General features: G+C 41.4%; 1 protein-coding gene across 27 annotated transcripts in view; it reads left to right on the top strand.

Moving 5' to 3' along the window:
• Window positions 1–3915: 3915 nt before the first annotated feature.
• The window catches only part of UBE2Q2 (ubiquitin conjugating enzyme E2 Q2), a 58711-nt gene continuing 39848 nt past the window's right edge, over window positions 3916–22778 (top strand). For 12 of the 27 annotated variants that reach the window (XR_012415218.1, XR_012415219.1, XR_012415221.1 and 9 more), the window contains exons 1-3: window positions 3916–4306; window positions 15483–15584; window positions 20995–21099. Coding sequence is in view for 20 of the 27 variants with exons in the window: in XM_005560135.5 (XP_005560192.1) it covers window positions 4127–4306; window positions 15483–15584; window positions 20995–21099 (387 nt within the window). In the remaining 7 variants the exon portion in view is untranslated. Of the gene's footprint in view, window positions 4307–4471; window positions 4941–15482; window positions 15585–20994; window positions 21100–22778 lie in introns of those variants that run through there. The other 15 variants (XR_012415220.1, XR_012415222.1, XM_005560136.5 and 12 more) reach the window with 3 other exon arrangements.

Genomic DNA, 22778 nt, shown 5'->3' on the forward strand with positions numbered 1-22778 from the left:
TTGCTTCTTTTTACTGGCTGCATACTTCTAAGTCTACTATAATCCATTTTATATACAAAGGCCAGATTAATCTTTTTTTTTTTTTTTTTTTTTTTTTGAGACAGGGCCTCACTCTGGTTGCCCAGGTTGGAGTGCAGTGGTGCATTCTTAGCTCACTGCACCCTCGACCCCCTGGGCTCAGGTGATTCTCCCACCTCAGCCTCCTGAGTAGCTGGAACTACAGGCACGTGCCACCATGCCTGGCTAATTTTTTGTATTTTTAGTAGAGATGGGTTTTTGCCATGTTGGCCAGGCTGGTCTCGAACTCTGGACTCAAGCAATCCATCTTCCTTGGCCTCCCAGAGTGCTGGGATTACAGGTATGAGCCACCGCACCTGGCACAGATGACTCTTAAAAGTGATTACTCCAGTGAAACCCCGTCTCTACTAAAAATACAAAAAAATTAGCTAGGCATGGTGGCGGGCGCCTGTAGTCCTAGCTGCTCGGGAGGCTGAGGCAGGAGAATGGCGTGAACCCGGGTGGCAGAGCTTGCAGTGAGCCAAGATCGCGCCACTGCACTCCAGCCTGGGCGACAGAGCAAGACTCTGTCTCAAAAAAAAAAAAAAAGTGATGACTCTCTGCCAGGCGCGGTGGCTCATGCCTGTCATCCCAGCATTTTGGGAGGCCAAGGCGGGAAGATCATGAGGTCAGGAAATCAAGACCATCCTGGCCAACATGGTGAAATGCTGTCTCCAGTGAAAATACAAAAATGAGCTGGGCACGGTGGTGCGTGCCTATAGTTCCAGCTACTCAGGAGGCTGAGGCAGGAGAATCACTTGAACCCAGGAGGCAGAGGTTACAGTGAGCTGAGATTGTGCCACTGCACTCCAGCCTGGTGATAGAGCGAGACTCCGTTTCCAAAAAAAAAAAAAAAAGTGATGCCTCTCACCAAATGAAACTATTATACTACAGTCCCTGACATGGTATTTCAGGGCTCGAAATCTGGCCAAAAATAATATCTCAGCTTTTTCTTTCTCTTGGCCCCTTGCTGTACTCTACAATCAAATGACCTCTTGAATATCCTCTGAATATGGCCCTACTTTCATGCAAATAATTCATGGAATTAGTTTCTTCCTCCCCTGAAATGTAGTTCAGTAGTTTGAACTTCATATCACATATGATCTGATGTTGTCTTTACTTGTCTGTGTAAGACTATGGGGACTCCCTAGCAACCATTCCATCCCAACAGGTTGGAAATCCACAGTAATCCCATCTACTTCTCTGTGGTGTTAGGGGTGGGCATGTGATACATTTCTGGTCAAGGACACACTAAGGGAAGTCTGCTGGGAAGATTCTTGGAAACCTTCCCATGTGTTAGAAGGAAACATAGAAGAAAATGTCCTTTCTGCCTCTGGATATTTTCATGTCTGGATGTGAACTGCAAGAACAGCTACAGCCACCTTGTTCTTAATCCAACAAAAGAGATGGAAAGAATTTGGACTTTTGATGACAGGAAAGCTCAGATCAACCAATCCTGGAGACTGTTCTGTTTTTGGACTTCCTATTATGTGAAGTAATTTATTTCCTTATTGTCCACGGCAGATTAAATCACAGTTTTCTATTATTTGCAGCCAAAAGCATCAGGAAACAATACTTTGTTTTTGATGCTAAACATTAAGCTTCTTAAAATCAGGGACTGTATCTATGTATCTTTCCAGCCCTCTTACAGCTTGGCATGCAGCAGATAGATGCTCAAAAAGCGATTGTGAAATTAATATTTGTATATATTTCTGAGATACAGCTAGCAAAAATACTTGCAATTTAGAAAGATCTACTTTCTCATAGCAATCTAGAGGTAACAAAATAAAGCTTAGACAGATTAAATAACTTATTTAGAATATTTTGTTTCTCAAAGTCATACCAACTTCTCAAGAGTTTGTTGCTCTTTGTCTCAAATCCTTATCTGGGATTGCCATGCCTGTTAGGGTCCCAAGAAACTGAGGACTGAAGAAAAAATAAAGTGGCAAGCCACTTCTATGCTTAACCCAGCAATAATGCCAATACGGCAGCCTAGTTGTTTCTGGCTCAGAACCCAGGCCTGGAACCCTTTCTCTTCCCAGTACCAGTGTATAATGTACCTCTAGTGCTGGGGTCATGAATCCCCATAAGTACAAAATTTTAGATGCAGAAGTATTTTCCTGGGAAGATGGATCGTAGCTTTCATTAGATCCTCAAAGGGGTCTGTGAGCATCTTAGTCTTCTTAAAGGCTAGATAGAAGTTGGGGTAGAAGGTGGTAGAAGTTGGGGCATGGCCAGGAAAAGGGAGGGCTGGTTTGAATGATAGGAGACTCAATTTGTAGGCTGTGGGGAGCTACTAAGTTACTCAGATAAACTGGAAGAGAGTATTTGTCTTCGTAAAGGCTAAGGAGGACTATAACATGATACAGTATCTCAGAAGTAAATGGAAATAAAAAGTTTCAGTAGACTTAATGTGTCCCTGTGTTGTTCTCTGTTTTGTCATCTAAGGGGAACAGTAGCCCAGGGACCTCTTGCAGATTAGGAAGAAAGAGACAGTTAGGTGCCAGGGTTAGGTAACTCTAGGTAAGACTGGTGTAAAAGGAAAATGCGGGGCCCCTTTCTGAAAAATTACAAATTTCAAAATGGCGACACCAGAGTATTAAACCAAGCTCGGAGCCCTTCTAAGCTGGGAGCACTGTACAACTACATAGGTTGGACGCACATGCAGCTGGTCCTGCCTCTGGCACTTATGATTGCACACGCTATTCTCTGCCAAATTAGGATGTATTCCTTTGAACTGCTATGCAGTCCTTTATTCATTTTTTGAGCACCTAGAATGTGCCAGTAATTGTGCTAGTGGTGGGGATTCCAGATAAAAGCGAGCATTCAATTAAATCATATCGGGTTTCTACTATGTAACAGGTCTTGTTCTAGGTCCTGGGGATAGAGCTCTGAACACATTAACACTGGGCAGAGACAAGGAATAAATGGGGAAAAGATCAGACAGCGACTGGTACCCAACAAAAACTTAGCACAGGACGATGTGACACAGGGTGACTCATTGAAATTGGGTAGTCAGGGGCCCGGAGATTATATTTGAGCTAAGATTTCAATGAAAATGGAGGGCGGCCCTGGCTCCATGGGGGTGGGGGTGGGGGTGGGGGTGGGGGTGGGGAGGGTTATCTTAAGCTTGCGAAACAGGGCAAAAGAAGGGAAGTGGGGAGAGAGAGACTATATACGGCAGAACACAGTTGGTAGCTAAGGGAAAGGATGAAATCATGGTACACCTCCAGGAAACAGCCTGCAGGGGCTAAACCATCGACTTAGGTAAATGGATGGTTTGAGAGCAAAGGCGGGAGCAGCGAATCCGGTGAGAAGGTCCTCACAGAAACCCAGGCTAGCGAAGCGGCGGCTTAGACTAGGGTGAGAGTAGCGGAGGTAACGCTGGGTGGGCCGCACCCGCGTCTCCCACCAGGACCCCGGTCAGATTAGCGGGTGCCGGGCCGAGGGCCAAGCTGAGGAGCCGCCCCTAGGGGCTGGCGCGAGTCTGCAGCGGCGCCGACGTGGCCGGCGCGATCGGCTGCGCACGTGTCCGGCCCCAGGCCGGAGGCGGGGGCGCGCGGGGGTCTCCGGCTCCTCCCCTACTTCTGGGGCCCGGGCGCCAGCTGGCCCCGAGCCTACAGTCCGCGGGTGCGAGGAACGGAGCAGATGGGTCGGGCAGAAGGGAGCTGGGTCAAGGCGAGGAAGGGGCGACCGGGAGCGCGCGCGCTCTGGCCTCGTGCACGCGCTGAAACGGGAGCGCGCAGGGCGCGCCGGGGTGAGGGGGAAGGGGGCGGGGTGGGGGCAGCCCTTTCCCAGGCGGTAGCGGGGGCGGCGTCGCTGTTGCCCTTTTAAGCCGCGGGGCCGCAGCCTCCTGCCGCTGGAGTCGGTTACAAAGGGAGCAGCCGCCCAGCCTGCCACACAGCTACCCGCCGAGGCTTCCGCGCCCCTCGCCATTTTCCAGCCGCGCTCGACGAGGCGGAGCCGCGAGAGCGCGGCCCAGGCCGGCCCGGCGGGGCTGTCGCGGCCGTGACGGCGGCTCTGGGCCCGGCTCCCCTTCCGCGCCCCTCCCGCCGGAGATGAGGGGAAGATGTCTGTGTCAGGGCTCAAGGCCGAGCTGAAGTTCCTGGCGTCCATCTTCGACAAGAACCACGAGCGATTCCGCATCGTCAGCTGGAAGCTGGACGAGCTGCACTGCCAGTTCCTGGTGCCGCAGCCGGGCAGCCCGCACTCGCCGCCGCCGCCACTCACGCTCCACTGCAATATCACGGTGAGGCGCCCGGCCGCGGCTCCGCGGGGCAGGGCGAGGACGGCGAGGGGGCGCTGCGAGTCCCGGGACAAAGGGGAGCCAGCCCCGGAGAGGCTCCGGCTCCCCGGGCGGGGCTGGCCCGCCCCTTTCCCCCGCGACTGGCCCAGCCCAGGCCCGGTTGGGACTGAGAGAGGCTTGGGTGGGAGGAGGCGGAGGGCGCGTCTCTACGGCTTCTCGCGCGGGGCTGGCTTGGGGGCTTCTGGCCCCTCTCGGTCCCCGTCGCCTAGCCCCGAGGTGGGAGTCCGCGGCGGCCCGAGCCCTGATGGGGCCCATGGCGGCCCTCAGCCCGCCTGCTCCCGGGACCGCGGCGGGGCGGGGCGGCGCGGCTCTGGCTGTTGTTTGAGCCCAGGCCGGCGACGGGAAAGGCTCATAAGTTTTAACGCCTCATTTTTGAGTCAAATTTTCCTCGTTCCCGCTTGGTCAGCCAATTATTTTTAAGTTTGCGTTTAAGGGGAAACTGACAATGAGAATGGACTCGTTGACGGAGGAAAAGTTGGAATGCAGACTCTGGTGCTGTTTGAGCGACCCGTCTCCCCCGGGCCTGGCTGCGCGCTGCTGTGTTCTGGGAAGGCGCCTAGTACCGTCGATGCGGCAGGTGGTGTTGAGTGTGTATTCGTGTGGCCCCTCCCTTGTGTGTAAGCCTCGAAAATGGATAGGTGAAAGGAGATACGCGCCAGGGCTGCTCCCCGGAAAGATCACTTATGTCACAAAGCTGTAAAAGACACTTTTAAAAACTTACTCATTAAGCGGAAAGCTCATTAGAAACCCAAGGCTTGATAAAGGAATTGACGTATTAAGTTTCTCCATAAAAGTGTATTGTGAAGCTGTTCGTCGTGAAATTGATTTAGGATATTGGTCCAAACTGCAGAATATTCTCTTGGTTATAGTAGGCGTCAAGGTGGTGGTTTCGGGCTCGTCTTTAAACATGGCTAAAACCAAGTCTGTTGTTTTTAACTGTCTTTGGTTGAGTCAGTGGGTACTCAAGTGCAAAAAACCTTGATGTTATAATTGACCTTAAAATGGTTACCAGACTATCTGGGGAGAAAGTGTGTTCATTAAAAAAAAAAAAAAAAAAAAAAAACAAAAAACAAAACAGAAGCAAAAAAACCACGCAGTCAAGTGCTGTACTGAGGAGAGAATTCATTTACTGAATGAATACGTCTGAGTGTTCTGGGCACTAGTGTTGCAGAATTGAGTGGAGCAGTCCTCGCTTTCAGAACCCCATCTTCTTGGGGGAAGAGTTCAAGAAAGTGACAAATCCTGTGGTATCATCATGAAAGCCAAAGGGAGCAACTAATTTTGACTTGGGGGAGGTGCGCTTCAGGGAAAGGCTTTGATGAGAGGCTGAGACAGTTAGAGACGAGCTTCCACAGGTGAATACAATTTTGGAAGACTGGCGGAAGGGCATTTTAGACCGAGGAAACTCCACCCAAAGAAGACACGGAGACTTGAGAAAGTGTGGTTTGCTTAGAAGTAGAAAATTTATGCTTAGACTTGAGAGGCCCACGATATAGGCTGGAGAAGGGGAAGATTTTCCAAGAGTGGAAAACAAAGTGTAGTAGTTGTCATGAAGCAGGTGTTTTAAGGAGACTGGCCTGAATGGCTTCGAGGATGATTACTCTTGTAGAAGTTGAGGCATGGCCAGGAAAAGATAGGGCTGGTTTGAATGATAGGAGGCTGAATCTGTAGGCCGTGGGAAGCTACTAAGTTTACTCAGGTAAGTTGGGAGAATGTAACTGCCATCCAGGACTGGAAGTGGTTCTCTCCAGTGGGTGGCATTAGGAAATGTGGTTATCTCAGTGGGGTTGGGGTGGTCTTGTTGCTGTGCCAGCGTTTAGTGCTAGGAGTACAGGGATACCAAATGTTTTGTAACGTTCAGGCAGTCTGCCACAGCAAAGAATTATCCCACCTAAAGTGCCACTGGTGCCCCATCGAGAACCGTATTGGAGGCTGGTAAGAGTCTGCTGCAGATAAAGATAAGGAGAGATGACCTGGATTAGGCAGTGGCAACAGAAATGGAGCAAGAAGTGAACGAGACACTTTCAGTACAAGGAGGGATTTAGTGAGGACTAGTGTAATGGCACCCACCGCTAGGTAGAAGCTATTAAAATTGAGGTGCTAGTGAAATATAACAGACTATCAGGAGATAATTATCATGGCAGCTGCTCAGTACAAATGTCTGCTAACTCTTAATTATAGAAAAACATCAAACGTACAAAAGTTGAACAGTGTAATGTAGCCAGCCTCAACAATGATGAACTTTTGGCTAATCCTCATCTGTACTCCGCTTTGGATTATTTTGAAGCAGATTCCGGACAGATCACTTCATCTGTAAATATTTCTGCTTGTATCTTTTGAAATTAAAGACTATTATTATTATTATTATTATTATTATTATTTGAGACGGAGTCTTGCTCCGTCCCCCCGGCTGGAGTGCAGTGGTGTGACCTGAGCCCACTGCAACCTCCGCCTCCCAGGTTCAAGCAATTCTGTTGTCTCGGCCTCCGGCGTAGCTGTGATTACAGGTTTCCGCCGCCACACCTGGCTAATTTTTGTGTTTTTAGTAGAGACGGGGTTTCTCCATGTTGGCCAGGCTGGTCTTGAACTCCACCTCAAGCGATCCACCCACCTCGGCCTCCCAAAGTGCTGGGATTACATGAGTGAGCCACCGTTCCTGGCCGTAAAGACTCTTTTAAACATGGATGAGTGTTTTGATAAAATCTACATGGCTTGTTCATGTCGATACCATTTGCTTTGAAGGGAAAGATCAAGGGAAAAATGGAGTTGGATTTCAAATGATTTAGTTTGATTTATGATTTGTTATTCTCTAAAGCTGTAACTCTTAAAAGGTAATGAGTTAGACTTATTTAACTTTTCCTCTTTAGACAGTTCAATTATTTATTGAGTTCTACATGCTAGGCTTTGTCTTCTTTATACTTACCAAGGAACATCCTTATGCAGTTTCTTTAATGTTTGAGAAACTAAGTTTTTTTTTACACACGTGCATGCTAGTTCCTGAAGAGTCCTGTACAGGTGCTCTGCCGGCTTTTCCTTTCAGGCTTCTGTATCAGCTGTATTTTCCCCTGTAGAACGTGCCCCCAACCTCCACCCCTTAACCCTACCCCATTTGTCTTTATATACCTGACCATCCCTCAAGGCTCTTCTGGGTCATATTTAGTTCATGCTGATATTTCCCCTTCCTCCCATCTTTAGTCCTTACTATTTTAGCTTTGGTCATATTTTCTTATGCTGTATTGTGTAAGCCTTGAATTTTTTTTTTATGGTGGCAGGGGAGAATATTTTATAATTATGCTTTGTGCTTTTTATCTTCCACTCAATAAATGCTTCATAAATATTTATTGAGTATATGGCCCTATTCTAGCTATATTGTATTTGAACAAAAATCTTAATTGCCTTGTAAGTTAACTGCTAAGAATTTGTCAAAAGTGCAGAGATAACATCAAGAACTTGTCATGGATAGTACAAAAAGGTCTCTAAGGGCTTGAAGGAAGTGTGTAAATTGACTTCATATGAGAGTGTAAGAAGTGAAAAAGACTGAACAGAGTAGATGTTTTACTCTGTAGGCCAAAGGAATTGAGCCAATTCTTTTCCTGTTTTATAAATTTGTCCTAATCTTTTTTTTTTTTTTTTTTTTTTGAGACGGAGTCTCGCTGTGTCTCCCAGGCTGGAGTACAGTGGTATGATCTCGGCTCACTGCAAGCTCCGCCTCCCGGGTTTACGCCATTCTCCTGCCTCAGCCTCCCAAGTAGCTGGGACTACAGGCGACCGCCACCTCGCCTGGCTAGTTTTTTGTGTTTTTAGTAGAGACGGGGTTTCACCATGTTAGCCAGGATAGTCTCGATCTCCTGACCTCGTGATCCACCTGCCTCGGCCTCCCAAAGTGCTGGGATTACAGGCTTGAGCCACCGCGCCCGGCCAAATTTGTCCTAATCTTAAATAATGAAGGGAAAAGGGTGCTCTTTTTCAACCTCAAGGAGTCCTTTTTATTCTTTTCTGTGAAGCCATGATGTGAAATATTGCCTGTTACACAAACTGAAGTATGGTTTTTCCATCTTCAGTAAATTAACCTGATTGCCATCTAATTCGTTGTTACAATCACACCAAAATGCAAAGCAGCTTGTTTTAATAACCTGTGCAGCCTTACTGGGAGCTAGTATATGGCTTTCTTTTAGTCCTTTTGAAGTATTTAACATAACTTGGCAACTCCATTATTCCTTTTATGGACTTTTTGGCATCTGGGCACTCTTGGTAGGGAATCACTGTTTTAGAATGAAAAATCTCCCCCAGTAAGTAAATTAGCTAGTAAACAAATGAAACTTCATTTTTTATATTACTTGCAGAGCATAAATTATTACCCTTTCTGCATGAGTGGCTGTTTGCTAGGCTGCTTTTAGTGGGACTTTTTTTTGATTGGTTAATTAAATTTCTATTCATTATTGCCAAAAAGCGCGTACCCCCAACAGCAAGATACTAAATTTTAGAAATGTTGGAGCTGTGAATCTAGGAGAAAGTGAGAAGTTTAGCTTTTATTTAGTAGTTAGGAGCTTAAGTAAATCACTTCTTTTACTGTGTTTCTGTATATAGTAGATAATTTTTGCCCTGCAAGAGAGCATATAGAGGACAGCTCTTTGGCATTGATACTGTGTTCTACAAATATAAAAGTGATGGTGTCATTTGGGGCTGAAAAACACTTTATTTTGAAAATGTTTTATAACAGCTTTTCATGGGAAATAAAGCAATGCTGTTAACTTCATCTTGCATTTTTCTAGTCTTTACTGTGATTAAAAAGTAGTCCAGTCAAAGTTGTACAAAGGAAATAAAGCTGGACTAAGGAGCCTAAGACTTTCTCTTTGGTTTGCCCTCCTGGGACAGATTACCTTTCCAAATTCAATTCACGGAAAAGCATTTGGAACTATCAGAACTGTCATGTTAAGCACCTAAGTGGTACTTTCATTCCAGAGGAATCATTGTTTTCATTTATCTGACCAATTTATAATATAGGGTCAAATTCCTAGTGGTTATCTATGCTCTCTCATCCCCATTTTTATACCTGTCTTTGAAAGGAACAGATACATGAAGAGGAGACTTAGGTTTCCCTTTCATGAATAGTATATCCCTTAGTGTCTTGATTTTTTTTTTTTTTTTTTTTTTAATTTGGTTAAACTTACTTAAACCTGGAAAAAGGTAGTATTTGATAAATGTCAGCTAGTTGAGGGGTGGGGAATTGAGTTGAATGGAAATAGTCACTGCCAAATGTAAAGCATGACTGGAGAGCCAGAGTGATAAAGCAGGGGTCCCTTTTTCCAGATCCTTTGTAACAGTGTTATGTGATCTCTTCTAGAAGATTCCGAAAGATAATCCTGACTTGGAACCTAGGAAACCATCCAGTGGGTTTCTGCAGCTTAGGTGGTTCAGATCCTCATCAGCACCTTTGTTTTCTGTGCCTCAGTTTGCTTACAATGATGTTCTCAGTAGCTGTAATTTGCTGCTTGTGTTTGAATACTTAAGCATTTTCTTTTTGGGTTTATAAGCATTTTTATTTTAACAAGAGTTAGAAGTTTTACTCTGCTTTTGTGGGCTGGTTAGCTACTTGGTTGTTTATTTGTAAAATGACTATCAGGGAACCATGTGTGCGCATTTTAAGTATCTTTTGTTGTCAGAGCAGTTAGAATTTTATTAAGGTATTATATGCTAATTCTGTCAATTTACTTCATTCTCCACCCCACATTTATTGAACAGCAAAGTATGAAAGTAATGTGTCCCATAACTAGCCTTCAGAAGAATTACAACTGCTATATCTCTGAACCTTCAAGAAGTTTGTTCATCATTTAAAAAAAAATTATGAAATCCCTGAAGATAGCTGTGTCCTACATTTGGAAAGATACAAAAACTGACCATTCTGGCAGGCAGTTTTGGTTGCTGGTGCTTGAGATAGAGCCACACAATGATCTCAGTGGATTTATGGAGAAAAATAGATACAGAAAGTTAAAGACAAAAAAAATCTTTTTCTTAAGCAGTGACAGGTAAAGAGGTTGGCTTGGTTAATCTTCAGTTGTGTTTCCCTGTATTAAGACAGTTTTATGGTGGGGATGGTAGTGGTGATGAATTTGTTTGAAATTTGTCCACTTACAATAATCTTTATGGTAGCTGTCACAGACAACTTCATCCTCACAGGCCTTAAAATTACTATGAAACTAATAGGATGGATAAGAACAAAGGACCTGAATAATTAGATGCTTAGATAATTGTTCGGTGTTTTCATAACTGTGGTGAAAAAGGAGCGGTGCTAGAAGCACTTAAACATTCTATGTACGGGAAAACTGCCAGAATTTGTATTGGAATTTTTGAGCACCATTCACTGTTTAAAAACTGACATATTATAGGTCATATTTATTTTAAAGAGAAATAGTAGGAAAACTTATCTTTTCAAGGTAGATATAACCTTATCAGAATTACAAAACTTAAAGCATGTGAAAGATTGAAAACATTAATACATAGGTTTAAATGTTGGTCATTATTTTAGATGTCTTTCAAAGTAGATTGTGTCTTAAATATTAAACTGAACAAACCTTGAAAATGATGTAGAGTTTGTGCTGAAGGTTAAGTTTCCTAGGGTGGTGGATATTTTATAATATGGAAAACAAAATCTTCTTATTGTAAGACATTAAAAAAATTTTAGTCAAAACCAGGAGATATTACTTGTAATTCTACCACTCAGAATATACCACTATCAGAATTTTGTATCTTTCCAGTTATCTGCTCATATTTTTTCTCCGATGCTTATATATGTTCCCTCTCCCTTAAAAAAATCAGATTTTTTTGTAATCTGCTTTTTCACTCAACAATATTGTAGATCCATGTTATAACTTACTCTTTGTGTTTAGGTGAGATGAATTCTGACCACACCTAGGTGGCCAACCTTGTCCCTATGATTCCAGATCTCTCAGAACTAGAGGTCTAGTCTCAGGGAAAACCCAGATTTTCTTGGTTTAACCCACCTGACAGCTAATCACTGGAAATGGGTGGGCTGGTCGAGTCCTTTGGTTAGGTTTTGTGTCAAGAGAGGGAGGTGGAAAGATGGGAGGGAGGGAGGTAGCAAAACTGGTCTCAATGGAACTATGTAAGTTAATATAGAATGGCAAAGGGATGTTTCTTCCAAGGAAGAAATTCTAAGGAAGGAAGGAAAGTGGAAGGGAAGGCAGCAGTTCTCAAAGTTTTGTGGTCAGGACTCCTTTACACTCTTGAAAATATGTTGAGGACCCAAGGGCTTTGGTTTATGTAAGATGTCTGTTGGTGTTTATCACTAGAAGTTAAATCAGAAATATTGAAAACATTAACTCTTTAAAAACTCATCATATATTGTTATAAATGCTTTTATGAAACAAAATTTTCTAAGCCAAAAATAGAATAGTAGCACAGTCTTACATTTTTTGCAGATTTCATTGATGTTTGGTCTGTCATTTGCTTTTGCATTTAATTTGTTGTATGGTATTTGCTTGAAATAATGTAAACAAAATCTAACTTCATACAGACACCTGGTTGGAAAAATTCTAGAATATTTTAATGGCCATTTTAGATAATTGTGGATTTTTTTTTTTTTTTTTTTGAGATGGGGCTCACTGTGTTGCCCAGGCTGGAGTGCAGTGGTGTGATCACAGCTCACTGCACCCTCAGTCTCCTGGGACTCAGGTGTAGGCCATCTTACCTGGCTAATTTTTTGTATTTTTTCTAGAGCTAGGGTTTTGCCATGTTGCCTAGGGTTCTTTTTTGATACTCCATCAAAACTTGGTCTTTCTTGAACTTTGGATCTTTTACCCTTGCGTGATATAACATCATGCATTGGTCATTTAGATAATAATGGTTCACCGAGATCTTCTAAATGTTCATACATTTGATTTTACAGTTTCAATATACATTCATCAATATTGCCAGCAATGTTATCAGGATATACTTGGAAAACAGTGGTGGATACAAGTTTTCAAAAACTAATTTTTTGTTCAAAAACTTGCATTTTATTATAGCTGTTTTATTATTGAATTTTATTATGGCCTGTCTGTTGTTTTTCTTGAAATGACAGAATCTTATTTTTTGAGGAAAATCCGAAAACAAGTTGCAATAACATTGTCAATCATCCTTTCAAGTAAAAATGGTATTCCATTAAAGTGGTTAATTCAGTTCACGACTTAGTCACACAAGGGTTTTTTCTCAGGCAGTCTGTAGGAATGCTCCTATGTACTTCCCATTTCATCACTTGAAATACTAAAAAGACATATTCAAGATTAAGATGTAGTAAAATTTTCACTGCTTTATCATAGACATTCTTTTTATTTTTGAGACAGGGCCTTGTTCTGTCACCCAGGCTGGAGTGCAATAGCGTGATCACAGCTCACTGGAGACTCGACCTTCTGTGCTCAATCAATCCTCCTGCCTCGGTTTCCCAAGTAGCTGGGACTGAAGGCATGCAACCACCATGCTTAACTAATTTTTGTATTTTTTTGTAGAGATGGGGTTTCACCATGTTGGCCAGGCTGGTCTTGAACTCCTGGGTTCAAGTGATCCTCCTGCCTTGGCCTCCCAAAGTGCTGGGATTACAGGCATGAGCCACCATTCCCAGCCTTATTGTAGACATTCTTAAATGAAACTGATCTTTTGTTGCTCTTCCTTTTTAAACCTTTCCTGTGCATAGTGAAGAATACCATGACTACTAGTAGTTTGGTGTTACCGCCTTTATTTGTGCTAAAGTGCCAGCATTTTTATCCACCATTGTGTCTTCACCCTCACAGCATATGTCAACATGTTAATATTCTTGTAAAAATAGTTTGGACCTGGGGGTCTGAGGGGCCCCACTTTGGGAACCATTGAAATAAGTACTTAGATCTACAGTGTATCATATCTTTCCATCTACAAGATTAAAAACATGATTTCAGTTGTTTTTCTAATTTTCTTAATATGGTTTTTAGGGGTTTCAGTCCAGAGTGACAACATATATGTTGCTTGGCTTATGCTGAAGTTTACTAGACAAATACTAACCTAATAAAATGAGATCCTAAGTGTAGTTGCAGTTTCTTTAGCCTAAGGAAAAAGAAACTTAAAAACTAAAACAGTAAAAATGGTCCAGATGGTGTATTCCCAACGTGTGCTGAAAAATTTGAATAAGAAAATGCAGTACTCAATAAGTAGTGTTCTTTAAGAACAGGATTAATTCTGAAGAGTTTCTCATTTAGCCTGTAAAGAGATTTGGGGCACAGTAAGAGTTAGAGGAATGAGAATAGTAAATAACCCATTATTGACCAGGTATATTATTAATGATGTCCTCCATCAGTACAACTTATTCTTAAAAGAACATTTGTCAAAATTCTTTAAAAATATTCAGTTTCTGTGGCTTCAGCTATAAATCATAGTTCTCAAAGCAGTGTTTCCTAAAATTGTTTCTGCAAAATTGTTTTCCATGTTGTTCTGAACCTAGTTGTTCTGAAGCTAATATATAATAATAATGGTTTTCCCCCAATTTATAATAGAAAAGCATACAAAGTAACAGAGTAAATGTCTGTTAGTGGGTGAAAGCACATAATGCTTAGTTCGTTAGCTTTTTTCAAAAATCACATGTATTTAAAAAGATATGGGCCTGGCGTGGTGGCTTATGCTTGTAATCCCAGCACTTTGGGAGGCTGAGGCGGGCGGATCATGAGATCAGGAGTTCAAGACCAGCCTGGCAAACATGGTGAAACCCCATCTCTACTAAAAATACAAAAAATTAGCTTGGCATGGTGGCATGTGCCTGTTATCCCAGCTACTCAGGAGGCCGAGGCAGGAGAATCGCTTGAACCTAGGAGGCGGAGGTTGCAGTGAGCCAAGATTGCGCCACTGCACTCTAGCCTGGGCCACAGAGCAGGACTCCGTCTTGAGGTTAAAAACAAAATGCGTGTGTGTGTGTGTGTGTGTGTGTGTGTGTGTATGTATGTAGTAATGGCATTTCTTGGTAGTACTTCGTTTGTGTGATAGGTTAAAACATTAGAATTGGCCGGGCGCGGTGGCTCAAGCCTGTAATCCCAGCACTTTGGGAGGCCGAGACGGGCGGATCACGAGGTCAGGAGATCGAGACCATCCTGGCTAACACCGTGAAACCCCGTCTCTACTAAAAATACAAAAAACTAGCCGGGCGAGGTGGCGGGCGCCTGTAGTCCCAGCTACTCCGGAGGCTGAGGCAGGAGAATGGTGTAAACCCGGGAGGCGGAGCTTGCAGTGAGCTGAGATCCGGCCACTGCACTCCAGTCCGGGCTACAGAGCAAGACTCCGTCTCAAAAAAAAAAAAAAAAAACATTAGAATTTTATGGTGTTTGAATTAGTTTTCTCTTTCTCTGTAACAAATTTAGCAGCTTAAAGCAACAAACATCTCACCATTTCTGTGGGTCAGGATTTTGTGCAATTTATCTTGGGTTCACTGACTTGGCCTCTCACCAGGCAGTGAAGGTGTTGGTGGCAGCCGTGATCATCCTAAGGCAGGATAAGGAGAGAATCAGTCTCCAAGCTCACTCATGTAGATGTTGGCAGGATTTATCTCACAGGCTGTTGGACTGGGCCTTTGTTTCTAGATGGCTTTTGGTCTGAGGCCTTTTATAATCCCTCGCCATGTGGGCCTCTCCATAGGGCACCTCATCACATGGCAACTGGTTTCCATCAGAGGGAGCAATGGAAAAAGCAGGAGAAGGGTGACCAAGGCAGACATCATAGTCTCTTGGTAGCCTGATCTCAGAAGTGATGTTATTACTTTTGCTGTATTCTCTTTGTTAGAAGTGAGTCACTAGGTCCAGGGGTGGGAATGTTTACAAGGGTGTGAATGGCAGGAGGTGAAGGTGATTGGGGCCATTTTAGAGGCTGCCTACCAATGTTGAAGAAAATCATTGACTTCTATGAGCTGTAGCAACAGACAGTGCTATGCAAGGAGAATAGCTGTCTCAAAAGTCCGGCCTCTCACATGGTTTTTAACGTGTTGTCTTTTCCCCCATACATTTTGTTTAAATCTGTGGTCATCTTGCCATTTAGTGGTGTGGTTTAATTGCATATTTGGGTTAGTCTGTATGTAAATGTTTAACATAGGTGTCTCTGTGTTAAACAGGAATCCTATCCATCTTCTTCACCAATATGGTTTGTGGACTCTGATGACCCAAATCTGACATCAGTTCTGGAACGTCTAGAAGATACTAAGAACAACAATTCGGTAAGAAAATAAGCCAAGCTATTTTCTTTTTTCCTTATGAACATTACATATAGAAATTAAATGTTAAGAGATAATATGATATAAAAGCACGATTAATGATTATAATCTTGTAGGAATTAAAGAGTAGGTTTTTTTTTTGTTGTTGTTGTTGTTGTTGTCTTTCAAATTCTGTTTACTACCTGGTCTCTCTTTTTTATTTCCCACATGTATAACCTTAATTTCGATTATGAATTAGGGATCTCTTTTTCCCTGAAATCTAACCATTAAGCCAAATCAAGCATTTTGGGTAGAGATCATTAGCCAAGATGGGAAGCAGAAAAAAAGACCAAGGTGGAAGTGAAGGAAGAGATGGGGAGAATGACACCAGAACTAGTATGAGGGAATTGCCTTTTCTTTCAAGGTCTGTAAGTGCAGCAAAAGTCAAAGGTATTCAAATATAAAGTTTTATTTTTGTTTTTAGTATATAAAGAAATATAACTTCTGTGTTGCAAAAATTTTTAACACTTTTTTTCTTGATTATAAAACTCAGCAAGCATTGTTGAAAAAATTAGTAAAATATAGACAGGAAAAAAATATTAAAATCTCCCATAATTTCTCTACCTAATATAACCACTGTTGACATGATGGTTATTTTCTACCAGTATATATTTTTTCTTTGCTAGTAAAATACATATAACTTTATACATATGTTTAAATAGTTGAGGTCATATTCTATATTGTTTTATATCAGTTTAAAACACATTTACTGGCTGGGTACGGTGGCTCACGCCTATAATCTCAGCACTTTCGGAAGCTGAGGCGGGCGGATCACTTGAGGCCAGGAGTTCAAGATCAGCCTGGCCAACATGGTGAAACCCTGTCTCTACTAAAAATACAAAAATTAACTGGGCATGGTGGCACAGGCTTGTAATCCCAGCTACTTGGGAGGCTGAGGCAGGAGAATTCCTTGAACCTGGGAGACAGAGGTTGTGGTGAGCCAAGATCACACTACTGCACTCCAGCCTGGGTGAGACTCCGTCTCAGGAAAAAAAAAAAAGAAAATTACTGTATTTTCCCATGATATCATAAAGTCTTTATAGAAAAATAATCCTCATTATTTTCGGCTGACATGATTGGTTACCTAAAAATATTCAGAGGAACCAACCGGAAAAAAGAGTTTTTAAGATACTGGTTAAAAGGTCTGTTACATAAAAGTTAATAGCTTTCCACAATTTTAGCTATAATCACATAGAAGATACAGTGATAAAGTATTTTTTCAAGTATTTCAACAAAAATTAAATACCTAGGAATCAACTTAGATGTGCAGGACTTTTATCAAGAACACAACAGTTTTGCTGAGTGGAAGGAAAGATTTGCATTCTGTGTTCCTGTATGAGCAGATCTCATGTTATAAATATGTCACTTATCACCATGTCTTCATATTCGTAAATGTAATTTCTGCTGGGTGCAGTGGCTCATGCCTGTAATTCCAGAACCTTATGATGTTGAGGCAGGCAGGTTGCTTGAGCTCATGAGTTCAAGACCAGCCTAGGCAACATGGTGAAACCCCGTCACTACAAAAAATACAAAAATTAGCAGGGTATAGCCGTGCACACTTGTAGTCCCAGCTACTGAGGACGCTGAGGTGGGAGGATCAGTTGAGCTTGGGAGGCAGAGATTGCAGTAAGCCTAGATTGTGCCTCTGAGCTCTAGCGTAGGTGACAGAATGAGACTGTCTCAAAAAAAATATATGTATATGTATGTGTGTGTATACATATATGTATATATAAAATACATAATACGTATATATACCCATATGTATATATGTGTATATGTGTGTGTGTGTATATATATGTAATAAATTTCAGTACAAATCCCAGCAGATTTATTTTTGGAAGTTAACAAAATGACTCTAACGTTTAAAAGAGTAAATGATAAAAAAAAAAAAAATAGACTTGTTCAACCAGATGTTCAATAAAATGTTGTGTACTAACCCTGTTCCAGACAGATAAAGGCAATGGAAATTTAGAACCAGAGTCATGCAAATGAGAATTTAGCGTAAGGTGAAGGTGGTATTTTAACTTAATAAGGAAAGGACAGATTATTCTGTAAATAGTCTTAGGAAAACTATTTGAGGAAGTTTGAGTCTCAACTCTGATTTTTGTCAAAATAAGTTATAGTTGGTGTAAACACATCTATTCTTAAGAACAGAAGGCTGGGCGTGATGGCTTACACCTGTAATCCCAGAACTTTGAGAGGCCCAGGCGGGTGAATCAGTTGAGGTCAGGAGTTCAAGACCAGCCTGGCCAACATGGCGAAACCCCATCTCTACTAAAAATACAAAAATTAGCCAGGTGTGGTGTCATGTACCCGTAATCCCAGCTACTTGGGAGGCTGAGGCAGGAGAATTGCTTCAACCTGGGAGGCAGAGGTTGCAGTGAGCCGAGATTGTGCCACTGTACTCCAGCCTGGGCGACAGCGCAAGACTCTGTCTCCAAAAAAAAATATTTTAAGAGTTAAGGCTGAGGCTTAGCACAGTGGTTCATGCCTGTAATCCCAGCACTTTGGAAGGCCGAGGTGGGAGGATTGCTTGAGCCCAGGAGTTTGAGATCAGCCTGGGCAACATAGCAAGACCCTCTTTCTCTTTCTCTCTCTCTCTCCATATATACACACACAAACACACACACACACAGACACACACACACACGAGTTAAGGTTTGTATGGAGAGCCATGAAGGTAAGAGGTAAAAATTAAAAGTTAGATGGACACATGTTTACATCCCCAGCAAGGGGGTTGATGGGAAAGAATGGCAGACATAGTTCTGTTACTGCTACCTCCTTTTAGGAAGTTGCTTCAGAAGATCTAAAGATAACGGTTTTATAATAGCAAAAATGAGTTACTTTTCAGTGTCTAAAATATTAAGTAAACATGTTCATAAGGTTAAATGAAATAGGATATAACATTGGGCCTAGTTTTTTAAAAAGTGAATATATTTACATGAAGGAGAAAACAACTCACCTCCCACTCTTACAGCCTCTGCCAGTTTATCATAGCCTAGTTTCTTAAGAGAATAAGCTGCATGTCTTCACCTTTTTTCACTGAAGTTATTATAATCTGGATTGTACCTTCATTGTTGCACTAAAATTTATCTCCTAGTTGCCAAAACTAGTGGCACCTTTCTTAGTCCCCAAATTGACCCCTCTGCAGTATTTTGATACTGTTGATTGTTCCCTTGTTGAAACATTCCTCCATTCTTAATGTCCACCAATAAAGAGTTGGTTAAATAAAAATTATAGTGTATAGTTTTACAATAGAATATTCTGTTGTAGGCAAAAAAGAAAAAAAAAAAAAACAGCCAGTCTTTCCATAAGAGCATATGCAAAGTTCTAAGATACATTAAGTGAAAAAGCAAGGCATAAAATATTGTGTATAATTGGCCCCTTTAGTATACAATGTGAAACAATCTATATGCTTGTTTATACTTTTTACTTTCCTGGTGGGTACAGGAAACTTAATAGTAGAACACAATTAAAAAAATACTGGCTTCTGTGTCAGGCTCTGTGATAATTGTGATAATCTAATGGAACTTTCATCGGGTTACTGTCTTGTTTTGATCTTATCACCCTGCCTTGGTCTCCTCCGATCTCTTCTTCCTTGGCCTACTTCTTTCTTCTCTTCTCATTCTGTGCTTTCTCCGAGTAATCTTTTACTCCCATTACTTTAGTCATGACCTCTGTTCTAGGGATTCCTAAATCTGTATTTATCTCCAGCTTCAAACCCATATATCTGTCTGTATATCATATATGTTAGGGGATCTCACTTGGAGTGCCATGGGTGTTCAAAATGATGACATTTAAATTTGCATTTACCCACCTCCTAGCACTCTATCAGCCCCGTGTTTTTCCTCGATAATTCTCCTTGTGATTGTGAGTGGGGAAAAAATGAAATAATCCAACTAGTCCCCCATGCCTAAACTTGGGAACTGTCGTAGTGTTCTTTTATATACTACCGTTCTCTGACCTCCCCCTGCCAAACTAGTAATTTTCTAAGACCTGACCTTCTGAATGTCTCTTACAATTTTCTCTGTGATCTCAGTTTCTTCCTCCCATCCCTCAAATGCTTTTTTGGTGTGTGGGGGAAGGGGGGAAAATTGAAATTCCTGGAAAATGTACTACCCTGTCTTTCTTGTTGCTTGGTATGACTCCACTACCCTGCTGCCTCACTCCCCAGCACTCCTGGAGCCCCTCACGTGCCAGAGGTCAGAGTGTCTAGGTCTGTGTCCAGATTGCCTTGTGTCATCTTCATTATGCACTTAGCACACAATAGAGCATATTGGGTGGATATCAAATCCACACTGGAGCTTGGTTTCCTTTTAAGCATGAAGATTTTTGGTGGATCCTAATTTACCATTCAACCTTCCTCATTTCCATTTGCTCCATTGTCCACTTTGGGAAGGCTTATTCTTTGCTTCGTTAACCCATTCTAATCCTGTGTCGTCTTTCTTTGTCCTTTGTAAACCTGCTTCTTTCTCTTCATCTCTTTTCTTGGTCAGAGCCACCTAGGAAACTGTTCCCGACTAAGTGAAGTGAGTTGCCTTATTAGATCCCATTTGAGTCACCTTATACATTGAAAAACATTTTAAACAATGAAAACCATACTTGTACACATGATTTACCTTGCTTATTTGTTTAAAGCAAATATGCTTACAAAACAATCTGGACTTAAACATGGAAATTTACAGTTATTCTTTGCAGTTTTCCTAGTGAATTATTGTTATTTTTTAGACAGACACTTAAGAACCTACTAAGTATCAAGTGTTTTATAGGTTTCATTAATCTTTACCATTCTGGGAAAGTTTTCACTTCTTTGTTTTACAGATGGGGCAGACTCATACTCAGGGAATTAGATATGATATCCAAGGTCATCTATCAGATTGCCAGGCTCTGTCTACTAGATCACATTTGCTTCTGTACTTTTAAATGAATATGTCTAGAATATATAATTTTATAATCCATCTGTAACAGCACTGCCTGTGTGTGTCTGGGTTATTTTTTCTGTTTTTTTTTTTTAATTTTTATTTTTTTGGGTAGCCTCATTAATGCATTAATGTTCTCTTGTCTGAAGTTGTAAGTTTCTCAGAAAACAGGTTAGCAGTGAGAAATTGGACAATGTCTGGAACTTCCTTCTTCTGCCCTTATTGTCATTCTGCTAGGTATCAGTTGTAGTGATTATACCCCAAGCCACAGTAACTTTCTTATACTAGAGGATCCTGAAAATATTTTAAAGACTACCTTTTAAATCTGTAAGCTGCAGTTGAGCAGTAACAAACTTTTTCATTTCCTACTGGATTGATTACAGTAGTCATAACATTATTGATGTCTTCTAAGGGCTCTTTAACATAATGCTTATTTACTGAAATGTGTTTTGTAGCTTCGTCAGCAATTGAAGTGGTTGATATGTGAACTCTGCAGATTATATAACGTTCCTAAGCACCTGGATGTTGAGATGCTAGATCAACCACTACCCACGGGTCAGGTAAAGTAAAAATTCTCTAGCGTTCAAGAGCTAAAATAAATTGTCTCAAGCAAAAGTCAAACTAGGATGATTTTTCTTTTTGTTATTCAACTTGTTTAGAAGTTAGTTTCTTTTTTGTTCCTATTGTTTTGTTTGTTCTGTTTTAGGTACTAAAAATAAACTTTACATTCTTTGGAGCTGCTGGTATTTACTATACAGGCAAATAGTTGCCCTTCTCCCTACCACCACCTTTTTGTTAATATTGCTGGTTTCCCTAAATGTTCTTGCTTCTTTCATTGTTTGTCTTTGGTTATTCAATTTCCTTCACCTGGAAATGTCATCTCCTTAAGTCTGTCTATGCTTTTTAAGAACTAACCCAAATGTTATCTCCTGCAAGCAACAGAAATTTCCACTAGTTCATGACCACTACTAACTTCATTCTGAATTTACCTATTTAGTCATCAGTTATTTATTTTTTTACTATAATACATGATAATTTAGCTCTTATACCACCCACTTACCACTCACCTCCCTTTCCTCAAATATTATCTTTAGTCGTGTAAGTAATCACTAATTATCATTAAGACTTTGTAGAGTAAAGCCAAGTTTTCTAGAATATTTAGGATAGGATATTTCCTTTCTTGGTGCAGCTTTTAGTTTTGCAGTATCTTCCTCATAATAGTAATTTTTAATTTAAAAAATTATGTTGTAGCCCTTTCTGTGAGGTTTCCCTTTCTTCTGAAGCCTTTGGCTCCTCTTGCCCATCTTGGCAGGTTTTTCTTTGGGTTGGCTGTGCAGATGCCATCTTGAGGTTTTTCTCATCTGCTCTCCTGCAGTAGATCCATTGTTTCTTGGATCTCATGCCATCTTTTGTGGCTTACCCTTTCTCATTTTGCCTGACTAGGTAAAACCCTAAGAAAGCATGGAGCAGTACGTTTTCTGAGCTGTAGCTTCTGAAAAAATACTGTCCAGTGTTTGGGTTTTGGAGCCAGACCGAGATAGGTTTGAATCTTGGTTCTGCTACTTATTGGCTGTATGCCCTTGGGCTGATTCCCTAATTGCTCTGTGCATCAATTTTGAATTGGCAAAATGGGAGAACCAGTAATAGTATTAGTACCTATGTTTTTGGGGAACTATGAGGATTAAATGAGTTGGTACAAGTAAACCATTTAAAACAGTGCCTGGTGCATAGCACATCCCCATCAATGTTCACTTCTGTTATATTCTACCCTCCCTCATACTTGATTGATAGTTTGGTTGATTATATATTTCTGGGTTGAAGATAATTTTACCTTAGAATTTCAAAGTCTGTGCTGTTGTCTTCTAACCAGTCGTGGTGGTGAAGCCTCATGTCATTCTGAGTTTCAGTCATTTATGTATGGCTTTCTCTCTGGAAGCTTTTAGGAGTTTGTCTTTTCCTTGGTGTGCTGAAACAGCACAACATTATACTTAGTGTGGGTCTTTTTTCACTCACTGTACTGAGTACACCAAATGGATAGGCTTATGGATAGGCTCTTTCAAATTTGGAACCTTGAATCTTCTCATATTTTTGTTGTTAACTTTCTCCTTTCCATTTTATTTGTTCATTTTGAAGTATCTGTTAATGGGATTTTAGACCTCTTGTCTTGAGTCTTGTATCTCATATTATTTCTGAATTATTTTTCTTTAATTTTAAAATCTAGAATATTTTTCTTTCAACT

This window comes from Macaca fascicularis, chromosome 7, assembly GCF_037993035.2.
Source record: "Macaca fascicularis isolate 582-1 chromosome 7, T2T-MFA8v1.1".
Taxonomy (NCBI): Eukaryota; Metazoa; Chordata; class Mammalia; order Primates; family Cercopithecidae; genus Macaca; species Macaca fascicularis.